General features: G+C 40.4%; 1 protein-coding gene across 1 annotated transcript in view; it reads right to left on the bottom strand.

Moving 5' to 3' along the window:
* Positions 1 to 12,275, bottom strand: part of LOC116971830 (probable ATP-dependent RNA helicase DDX60) — an 82,697-nt gene that overhangs the window by 23,595 nt on the left and 46,827 nt on the right. The window contains exons 23-26 of the mRNA XM_033018966.1: positions 12,122 to 12,250; positions 8,619 to 8,746; positions 3,897 to 4,055; positions 285 to 423 (exon numbers count right to left, since the gene is read on the bottom strand). Coding sequence (XP_032874857.1) covers positions 285 to 423; positions 3,897 to 4,055; positions 8,619 to 8,746; positions 12,122 to 12,250 — 555 coding nt within the window. The remainder of the gene's footprint in view (positions 1 to 284; positions 424 to 3,896; positions 4,056 to 8,618; positions 8,747 to 12,121; positions 12,251 to 12,275) is intronic.

The raw sequence follows: 12,275 nt of genomic DNA, 5'->3' as shown, positions 1-12,275 counted from the left end.
TATGGAAAATGTGCTCTTTGATACTTTAAACTTGGTCATTTACCCTGCTGATGTCTGCCTATGTGGAAGTCAGCCAAAGACAGACAACTTGTACACGTCTAGATTCCACAGTAATCTTACTTTGGCACATTCCTGAAGCGTGATAAAATGCTACATGTATGGTTAGGCCTTCAGATGACAGTAAATGACACATGAACACAGCAACATTCAGTAACCATAGTTATGACTATGAGTAGTTGGATATTGAAAGTTGCTGTTTACAGCACAACAGAAACATACTGTACCTTACGGTCCGCAGCACTTTCTACTGCATAGGTGCAGTCTGGTGGAATCCTCCTCAATTCTTGAAGTTTCTGGTGTAACATTTCTTGCTCGGTGTCTTTCATAACCATATTGTCAGACACTTGGGATTCTTTTGGATCACTGCAACCAGAATGTATGATTTTATAGAATGTAATACAAATGGCTAAAACATAAACTAATGACTGAAATGCACATTATAGAGTATAGAATGGAATGGAAGAGGCAAAAATCTTAGAATCACTTGCCAATGAGAGAGAGAATTCAATGAAAAGCAAGCAAAATGTTTTTTAAAATCTTATTCCTTGGGAAGATAGCGGGGTGATTGAGCAATCTCACCCATAATCATTACCCTAGTGGTTACAATTACAGTGCCCTCCATAATGTCTGGGACAAAGACCCATCATTTATTTATTTGCCTCTACTCCGCAATTTGAGATTTGTAATGGAAAAAAATCACGTGGTTAAAGTGCAATGTCAGATTTTAATAAAGGCCATTTTTATACATTTTGGTTTCACCATGTAGAAATTACAGCAGTGTTTATACATAGTCCTCCCATTTCAGGACACCAAAATGTTTGGTACACAGCAATGTCATGTAAATGAAAGTAGTCATGTTTAGTATTTTGTTGCATATTCTTTGCATGCAATGACAGCTTGAAGTCTGCGATTCATGGACATCACCAGTTGCTGGGTGTCTTCTCTGGTGATGCTCTGCCAGTCCTGTATTACACCCATCTTTAGCTTATGCTTGTTTTGGGGGTTAGTCCTCTTCAGTTATCCCTTCAGGATATAAAATGCATGCTCAGTTGGGTTCAGTTCGGGTGATTAACTTGGCCACTCAAGAATTGACCATTTTTTAGCTTTGAAAAACTCCTTTGCTGCTTTAGCAGTATGTTTGGGACCAATGTCTTGCTGTGGAATGAACCGCCAGCCAATGAGCTTTGAGGCATGTTTGAACTTGAGCAGATAGGGTGTGTCTATATACTTCAGAATTCATTATGCTACCACCATCAGCAGTTGTATCATCAATGAAGATAAGTGAGCCAGTACCTTCAGCAGCCATACATGCCCAGGCCATAACACCCCCACCACCGTATGTTTCACAGACGAGGTGGTATGTTTTGGATCTTGGGCAATTCCTTCCCTCCTCCATACTTTGCTCTTGCCATCACTCTGATACAAGTTAATCTTCATCGTATCTGTCCACAAGACCCGTTTCCAGAACTGTGGTTGCTCTTTTAAGTACTTCTTGGCAAACTGTAACCTGGCAATCCTATTTTTACAGTTAACCAGTGGTTTTGCATCTTGCAGTGTAGCCTCTGTATTTCTGTTCATGAAGTCTTCTGCAGACAGTGGTCATTGACAAATCCACACCCGACTCCTGAAGAGGGTTTCTGATCTGTCGAACAGGTGTTTGGGGATTTGTCTTTATTATAGAGAGAATTCTTCTGTCATCAGCTTGGAGGTCTTTCTTGGCCTGCCAGTCTCTTAGCGATTAGTAAGCTCTTTCTTCTTAATGATGTTCCAAACAGTTAGCCTAGGGTTTGGCTGATGTCTCTAATAGTGTTCTTGTTTCTCAGTCTCATAATGGCTTATTTGACTTTCATTGGCACAACTTTGGTCCTCGTGTTGATAAACAGCAATAAAAGTTTCCAAAGGTTATGGAAACACTGCAGGAAAGACTAGGTGCTGAGAGCTCTCTTATACCTGCATTAAGGAGGCATTTAAACACACCTGCGCGATTACAAACACCTGTGAAGCCATGTGTCCCAAACATTATGATGCCCTGAAATCATGGGACAATGTATAGACACAGCTGTAATTTCGACATGGTGAAACTAAACAGTATAAAAATACCCTTTAATAAAATCTGACAATGTGCACTTTAACCGCGTGTGATTTTTTCTATTACAAATCTCAAATTGAGGAGTAGAGGCAAATAAACAAATGATGGGTCTTTGTCCCAAACATTATGGAGGGCACTGTAGTAAACAATTTAAATTAGATGCTGGCAAGAAGGTCAGCGAAGGGCAAAACTGGTCAAGATTTGACTCATGATATTCATCCACCTGTTACTGAAACTGTAGCTGTACTTTGGGGAACTGTTCAAAAGTTAGAACAAACAGAACAGAAATTAAACTTTGGAAGTGTTCATATGGACACCAAGTAAAATAGTCAAGTGTACTCAATCATATTTGAAGTCAGGCAGACAATTCAAATACAATCTGTGACTGCCAGTTACAAGCAAGAACAAAACCAATGATGCAAGTGCTGGTGACCCCAAGAAACTAATGATTCATTAATTTTAGAAAGACAGATGGTAGACATGGTGCCCATACAGCTGGTACCAAAATAGACAAAACATTTATTGTTTAACTGCCTTTCGACTCTATATGGGTGTGGGTGGGGGGGTGGGGGGTGGGTCTGTGCCTGTTTGAGCTGCTTTGTATGACTGAGAGGCCGAGTTAGTTTGAAATACTTTACAGATCAAAGCTGTTGTTATTTTGAGGCTCAATTGTTCGGTGGAGGTTTCTGGGTATCAATTCTACGATACCTTTTGGTGATTATTCTTGCGAGGGATTGTAGTATTTGGGTATTTTAATGGCCATGCTTTCTTATTGAGTAGTCGTAGAACTTTCAGGCTGTTTTATCAGTCTGTTATAGAAGTTCAATCTCGGAAAATAACTAAACATTAGTACTCAGTAGGGGTCAAGGAAAGAGCGTGCACCTCGCGGCCCTGTTTCCACCAATCTTTCCACCACCACGCACAAGAAGCGAGAAGAAGGGTCTCGACCCAGTCGGAAGAAGGGCCTTGACCCAAAACGTCACCTATTCCTTTGCCCCATAGATGCTGCCTCGCCGTTTTTTCTGTCTAGCATTTTTGTCTACCTTCGTCCACCATTTTTGTCTACCTACGATTTTTCCAGCATCTGCAGTTCTTTCTTAAAGCGAAGCGACAAGCCAAACACCATTGTATGCAGATGCCGAGAAGTGTGTTCAGCTCTGGCTGAACAACTTCTAATCTTGTGTGTGGACTCGATAAGAAGTAGTAAATCTGGCCAAACTAAAAGTGCCAAAGTGAATATGCCCATTCCTCCTAAAAATCTTCCACTTTCAGCCACTTCTGCTTCCACAAGTCACCCTATTTCCGTCAGAGTGGTTATTACTGATACTATCAGACACTCTGCATTATGGTTGCAGACGGATTAATGTGCCTGTAAGGCTGCAACACATCATTTCATTGTTCCAGCCCAGGTCATATGACAATTAAGAAATCTTGATTTGAAGACCTGGATAATTGTTTCAGATTTTGGATCAGTTCTCAGTTCACAATGACGGGCTAGTTTCAATACCTTGCCCAATCACACCCTCCATCAATGTCAGCACAGTGCAAAAGAGAATGTAAAATAACAGCTGCAACTAATCTAGTTAATGCACCAACCAGTTCAGGTTTTGCTTACTAATGAAGATACCCTAAATTTATGTGACATTTTTGTTAAGGTGAACAATATCTCATATTTGCCTATTGAGCCTTGCCAAATTCAACAGTTTAAACCTGAAAGTACAAACATGAAGATAAATATACAACTTACCAAGGTTGTTTTTTCCCAGCACGCTTTGATAATTTGCGAAGCTTGTTTTCAACTTCAAGCCTTTTTTTTGCATCATCCGATCCTCTTTTTATTTGCTCCTTGTTGGTGACATGCTGGAAAGTTTCTTTGGCTAGTCGTTCTACTAAAGAAACGCTAAATCTGGAATAAAAAGAAGATAACTAAAAATTATACAGCATACGTCTTATTTTTGTCATTTTAAGCAAATAAAAATAGATCAGTAAGTTATCCATAAAGCTAGTGAGCACTAAATTCTATTACATGCTCTAGGATCCACAAATTATATATTTCTTGATTTAATCCAGCACATTCCCAGTTGAGATACAGGTGCCCTTTGTCAAGTACTGTACACAGCTAGGAAAATAAGTAATATTTGTTTTCAATGTGAAGAGGATTTGAGTTGTAAAAGTTGATTCAAGTTGTCTCGCTACAGCTCTCCTGGACTTAGGCAGAGGCAGGGATGTAGGAGGAAGGGGAAGGGCGGGTGAGGCAGGATAATAGAAGAAATGGGTGTGTATCCACAGGTAATAATAATAATAAACTTTATTACGGACTCAAGGTCCAGACAAGGGGCAACATTACATTACAAATGCATTGCATATTAAATATCATAAAATACATATAAAATCTTGGTATATCACTTATAAAAACATCAATTTATATATTTTTTAAAACACAATACACAAGTTAAAAATCCAGATTAAAAGAATGATCAATGTCCTACAACGAGACCAGTGTCTCCACAGCTGGGATTCGTAGCGTGTAGTGCTAACCCTTATGTTTGACAAGGCCACAATAAGCACAATTTTAGAGTCATTTATCCTGCAAATGAATTTATACATGTGATGTCTTAGGATAGCTTCTAAAGTACTGACTCCTGCAGCCACAAACATATTACTGGCACTACACCATCTAGGTTGCCTTAGCAGTGTTCTCATGGCATTGTTATATGCCACCTTTAGTCTCTGCATACTTGTCTTTCCATAGTTCGACAACAGGTGCGCAGTGTAGAGCGGTGTGCAATATGCTCTAAATAGCGACATCTTCACCACATCTGCACACGCACCAAATTCACGCAAGAGAATATTCGCCTGTACATACAGCTTGCGTCGTTGCCTATAAATATCCTCATCATCTGTCATTAGTTCTGTAATAATATGCCCTAGATATTTTACCTTATTACAGACACTAAGATTATTGTCAGACAATTTAAAATCAGGAAATTTTAGACATTTATCCTCTTTGGTTCTACAGATCATAACAGCACTCTTACTAGCATTATATTTAATGTCATGTTCCACACCATGCACAGAACATATAGTAAGGAGCTGCTGGAGACCAGCGCTAGATGGACTAAAGACCACAAGATCATCTGCATACATAATATGGTTCCCTAAAATATTACCAATCACGCACGCAGTGTTACAGGCTTTCAAATGTTTAGACAGATCATCAATATATAGATTAAAAAGGACTGGGGACAAAATTCCCTCTTGTCTAACACCATTGCTAACCCCTAATGTGGGGCTGAGACCCTATTGCCCCATTTTATTTGCATTGTCTGGTGGGCATACCAGTAGGCCAGAATTCTAACAATGTATTTAGGCACCCCTCTTTGACTCATTTTACCAAACAGCTTTCTGTGATTAACACGGTCAAAGGCTTTGGAAGCATCAATAAAGCACATTAGGATTGAAGAGTTTTTACCTCTATATTTGTTTACAATCTCCTTTAGGGCATATATGCATAAGTCAGTGCCATGTTTAGCTTTAAAGCCAAACTGGTTATCTGTGGAGTTAACAAACTCATTTATTCTATCCAGCAAAACTCTTTCTAAAACTTTTGACAATATGCTGGCTAAAGCTATGGGCCTGTAATTATTTAGGCTGCCTACTTTACCAGCTTTGTCCTTAATGACCGGCACTAACAGGACAGACAACATTGAGTCTGGTAACAAGCCATGAATCATAAAGCCAGTAAAACAAATAGCAAGTAGAGGAGCTATCCTCATACTCGCATACTCGTAAGAGAGGTGGAGTGAAAAGAGTGGATGGGTTATTGGTTAGTTACCTAAAACTGAGGAATTCATTGGTCAGACTGTTGGGCTGCAAGCTACCCAAGTGGAACATGAGGTGCTGTTCCTTTCAGCTTACTACCTAGCAATATGAACATTGAATTCTCCAATTAGGGGTAACTAGCCAACACCCCACTTCTCTTCCCCCCGCCATCTCTTCCTTGTGCCCCAGCTGAATGGGCACCCATTCCTCCCACTATCCCAACCCCTTTTCAATAACATCACTTCTTTTGGCCTCACATATCACATCTCTTCTTTGCTCATCTCACATTTTCATCGCTGGCCTTTGTCCATCCACCTGTATTCATCCCCCACCCCCCCCCAATACCTGCATGAAGGGTGTCAACCCGAAATGTCACCTATCTATGCTCTCCAGGGATGCTGCCTGAGCTGCTGAGTTACTCCAGCAACTTGTGTCCTTTTGAGTATAAACCAGCATCTGCAGTTCTTTCTTTCTACATTCTTCCATCTATCACTTGCCTGACTTCGTCCTGCCCCAGTCTCTCTTCCAGCCTTCTACCTCCTCCCTTACTGCAATCAGTCTAAAGTGGGGTTCTGTCCTAAAATGTCACCTATGCATGTTCTAAAAAAAGATGCTACCTGGCCTACTGAGTTACTGCAGCACTGTTTTCTTTTTTGATCAAGATTCAGCCTCTACAGTTCCTTGTGTCTATTCACACGCCCAATTTGTCCCGTTGAACAATGCGAGTGAAGAAAATTAAATTTCTACTGCAATCAATTGCAAGAAAACTTACATGAAAAACAAAATCAGAATAGATACGCAATCTGACTTACACAAGGGTCACTTTCCGTAAACCCTTAGGCAAGTCAGATTTTCACGCGTCAGAACTGTTCCCTTCAGTTGCCTGGTGGTTTGGCTTGAACAAAATAAATGGAATGGGATTAATTTGAATAAATCTCAGGACCTGAACTGCTCATTGCTGAACATTTCTTGGACTGTGGCAATTCCTGTTCCGTCCAATTATGTTACCATCTTACCGTCTGAGAGTGGATGAATCCCTGTCATTCATCTGAACATTTGTGGCAAGTGCTTGGATCATGTCACTCGGCCAGTTACACAGCGAGTAGTACATGTCTGAAGTCACCCGGACGGATTCAGAGGGAATGGACCCGTGTGACGTAGCAAGCCCTGTAGCAGAGGAATAACAGGACTGCTGAAGTCAACCGGTTCTTCACCAGTTTCATATTTAGCTTTTTGCAACAGGTCCCACCAGAGGCAAAACTGCAAGTCGCACTTCATAAATTGTGGAAGGGGAGGAGTTTGGAAGTACAATAGAGTTTTGAGTACTATCCTTTTCCTTCTTTATGGAGTTTGTAACTTTCAGTCTGCAGTGAGCGCAGGATAGGAAATAAACCAAGATTCACAGGTGTATCTCCGTCTCCTTTCAGTTACCAGACTAGTTAAGGTGTGCCTGTGTGCAGTCTGTCCCTCAATGATGGCTCCATCAGCAATCTGCCCCCCCCCCCCACCCCCCCCCACCCACGCACATTGTCCAACGTTTGCATATCGGGCAGGTATTCTTTTAGTTTCGTTTCGAGATGCAGCTTGGAAACATGAACTCCTGGATTGGCAGTACGTTACAAATGATGAATCATAAACTGCTGGAGTAACTTAGCAGGTCAAACTTGAGTGATCGTACAGTTTTGCAGAAATTGCAAACTGGCTTGATTTCACTAGGGACAGAGTAAAGAAATATTTACCAAAATGTAAGTTTATGCAAGTTGCATATTGCAAGAGGCATGAGTGTCAGTATACAGGGTGATCTCATTTTTGTGTTGCTGAGTTAAAACATAACATTGTTTCATACATTTTTGGTCACATAATCAACTCACATAATCAAATTTGGTCACTTAAGCCGACACATTGTGTCAGAGACAGGAGGAAGGCTGCAACCCTAAATCCTCACACAGCGGCCTTCATGTGCCCCCAGTGCTTCCGCGTGTGTGGCTCGCACATTGGATTCGTGAGCCACACTCGACCCCACAAGACATGAGACTGCACAACCATGCTGTCTGTGTCTATGACGGGCCACCAGCGATCAGCAAAAATAACTCCCTTCATTGATGTATAAAATACTAAGAACTGTCCAGACTGAAGATTTTGATATTTTTACCCAGTCCCACCAAGCGAAATTGGTGTAGGACAAAATAAATTATGATTAATATCAAGATCTCAACCCAATTAAGCGATGCCTCAGGTTCAAACCCTTCTTCATACTGATTCTCCCACTATTCCCCCCCCCCCCCATCCCATCATTCACCTTCCACCTACATCCCTTCCTCTTGCACTCTAATCCGCTTTACAATGAAGACAAAAATAGTGGTTACCTTCCAAACTATTTAAGTCCCATGGTTTCATAGCAGTACCCTGTCCTGCAGTGACTCCAGAAATCTAATTAATTATCTCCATCTTCAATTAGATTAAATTGTCCCAATTGATCTATTGAACCTAACCAATGAGCAGCACCCAGCTGAAGATAGGACTGTTGTAATAATTAATTACTTCAACACTGCAGAGAACTTGGAAGCACGATGCCTTGAAACTTGCAACAAACTGGGTAGATTAAATTTTTATTCAATTACAAATATCAAACTAAAGAGAAACTTACGAGAAAAACAAAGCTGGTAGCTGGCGTTCTTTCTGTAGAGCTTCAACGAGCATGGGAAATTGCTTTACCATGGTTGCTGGAGAATTCACAACATTTCTTGGTTTCAACTTGTACAGCACGTCTGCAACCTTAAATTATCAATAATTGAAATGAGACCGTATAAATACAGTAAAGAACACATTAAATAATTCAAGTATACTGAACTAAAACCGTGTGGTTAACTGTAGATAAATGTGAATTGTTAGAAAAAATCCCAGTCACAGAAATAAACTGGACGTTTATGGTCGTGGAGTGAGAGAGAGAGAGAGGTGTTGGTCATGCTCTAAAATTCCTTTACATTTCTTGCTCCCTCCCTCACCCCACCTTCAGATACTCCAAGGACTCTCCACAAATGCAAGATCAATAGTTCAAAACATTTGGGAATTGTCAGTATTATGACTCGCACTTAGCTGAAAGGGTGCCCCAACACAGGTTCTCAGGAAAATATGTGGAAACTGGATACCAAGTTAAGAGAACCAGGTTTGCACTTTAGTTGTGCAGGAAGGAACTGTAGTTGTAGGTTTACACTGAAGATGGACACAAAATGCTGGAGTAATTCAACACGACAAGGATCTTTGGAGAGAAGGAATGGGTGGCATTTTGGGTTGAAATCCTTCTCTCTGTCCCTCCCCCACCCCAGTTCTCCAACTAGTTTCACTGTTATCCTGATTAATTTTGCTGTTTGTATGCCTTGTTGTCACCTCCACCTCAGCCAACAATGAACTGTTCTACATTTCCTTGATCAACATCTGCTTTGATCTGTCCTTTTCACACCTTACCCTTCCATATCTCTAGACTCCCTCTGCCGACTCACAGCCCAAAGAAGTGTCTCAACCCAAATCATCACCCATTCCTTCTCTCCAGAGATGCTGCCTGTCCTGCTGAGTTACTCCACTTCAGTGTCTATTCCACTTTAGTTATCATTCAAGACTGAACTTCCATAACAGACCAATAAAACACCTAAACGTTATAACGGTGCTCAAAATAAAGCATCTCACTTCAAAATACAACACCTCAGGCATCTGAAGAAGGGTCTTGACCCGAAATGTCACCTATTCCTTCTCTCCATTGATGCTGCCTCACTCGCTGAGTTTCTCCAGCATTTTCTGTCTACCTTCGATTTTTCCAGCATCTGCAGTTCTTTCTTAAACATCTCAGGCACATAATCGCCATAATGTATCATAGTTCCCAAGTAGAAACTCGAACTTATGTACCACCATAGACCAATTGAGCACCCCAAAATAACTTAGCAGGTCTTATCTGTAATTTGTTTCAACTTAATGCATATCAGATGCAAAACAGGTCAAATCAACATATCGCAGGCTTGCAAAGACCCAGGGTTTCAATAATAACAGCTAAGAAACATAAAAATCTCACAACCTAACCCAACAAGAACTGCAAACAAGTGCGGAACCTCAGACCCAAAATGCACTTCAATGTTACCTTGCATAACACCAAAGCAACTCAAAATAATGGAGCATACCAGGCCTATGAAGCACCAAAGCAAAGCACACCAGGAACAACCCAAATAACATTCACACCCACATAGTACTCCAAACAAAATGCAACAGCTCAGACCTAAGGAAATATTCAAAACCATCGTACCCTCATTTCCATAAAAGCCCTGTCCCACGGTACGAGTTCATTCCAAGAGTTCTCCCGCGTTTGCCCTGATTCGAACTCGGAGATTTATGGTAATGGACACTCGTCGGTACTCGGGGCTCTCGTGGACATTTTTCAACATGTTGAAAAATCTTCACGAGTCTTCCCGTGCTTACCTGCCGTTAGCGAGTCTTCCCGAGTACCTGCCGTTAGCGTTACGAGCAGCTAAGAGACATCCCCGAGTTCCGACGTACCCGCTAAGATCATTCTCCGTGCTTACCACGAGTTTGATTTTTTTAAACTCGAGAGAGCTCTTGGAATGAACTTGTACCGTGGGACAGGACTATTAGGCACCTCACCACAAGTGAAGTACTAAAGGGAAAAGACATCCAAAACAAAACCTCCTCACACTAGTGACATTTTAAAACCCACAAAACACTAAAATCTTAAAGAATAGAGCACCTTGGTCCAATAAAACAACTCAAAACATAACACTTCAAAACTAAATCTTTTGTCAATATAAATGAGTGGGCTAAAAGCTATAAACTATTATCTCAGGCACATAAGCCATCCCAAAATGCAGACCAAACTGATAAAAGTTAGGCCTATTAAACAGATTAAAACATTGAATGTCAAACCCATCATGATCATTAAATTAAAAAGGAACCTCAAAATCATACACCTCAGATTGAAACATCTCAAAATTACATGGCATACCTTCCAAAAAACACCACATTCTAAATAAAACACTTTAAAAAATAATAACAAAGTAATGGAAAATAACAAAATAATGTACCACCTCAGACCAATCAAGCATCACAACATGTTTTAACACACCTCAGACTATTATACTAATCTACTATATACTAGAATTATGCTATTTGTCGAATCTGTATCAGCCATTGCTCCATTAGTTACAGCTGAGCAGGTCAGAAAGATGAAAGTTCCTATCCACAAGCACAAAACATAAGCCCTCTCTCAATGCAACACCTTCGAACACTGCAGTGAGGCATCATTTGCATCATGGCATCAAGTTAAACATTGAAGCCTTCCTTCCTTATTTAGGTGTACAAGATCATGAGAGGAATAGATAGGGTAAATGTACATCGTCTTTTACCCAGTGCAGGGGGGGGTCAACAACTCGAGGTCATGGGTTAAGGTGAGGGGGGAAAGATTTAATAGGAACCCGAGGGGCAATTTTTCTTTTACACGAAGAGCGGTAAGTGTATGGAACAAACTGTTAGAGGTGATGGTTGAGTCAGGCACTATCACAACATTAAAAAAAACATTTGGACAGGTACATGGATAGGGTTGGTTTAGAGAGACATGGGCCAAACACAGACAGGTAGAACTAGTGTAGATGAGACAAGGGCAAGTTGGGTCAAAGGACTTGTTTCCACGCTGTGTGATTTTATGCACTTTCTGATGGATATAAAATGGAACAACATCACTCTTCAGAGCAGAGGGATTGCCTTAGATGTACTAGTTAGTATTTATCCTTCACTCAACTACCAAACCAGCCTATATTATTATACCATGTAGGAATAAACTGCAGGTTCTGGTTTAAATCGAAGGTAGACACAAATTGCTGGAGTAACTTAGCGGGACAGGCAGCATCTCTGGGAGAAGGAGTGGGTGACGATTCGTGTCGAGACGCTTCTTCAGACAATAATACAATACATTATTATACTGCAGCTTGAGGAAGCTTTGAGTGGCTGTTACAATTTTAATATTACAATGGTGATGACATTAAAAGTAGATAATTGACTGAACTGTATTATGGAAATACAAATTTTGATTTTCAATATTACTACTTTAAATGCAATTAAAAAAAATGTTGTTATTGTTAACTAAAAGAGTACCTGATCGCTGTGTCCTGATGTAATCCAGTTTACTAACTCATCTTTTAACTCAGCCTCATATTTCCTCACATCACTCTTTTTGATAACAATTTTATCCTTGAATTCTTTATATTCTTCAGGATTTAATTCCTTTTTAAGAAGAAAAAAAGAAAAA

This window comes from Amblyraja radiata, chromosome 1, assembly GCF_010909765.2.
Source record: "Amblyraja radiata isolate CabotCenter1 chromosome 1, sAmbRad1.1.pri, whole genome shotgun sequence".
NCBI classification, from domain to species: Eukaryota; Metazoa; Chordata; class Chondrichthyes; order Rajiformes; family Rajidae; genus Amblyraja; species Amblyraja radiata.
Note: the sequence above shows the minus strand (reverse complement) of the source record. Positions and strands in the feature narration are given on the sequence as shown.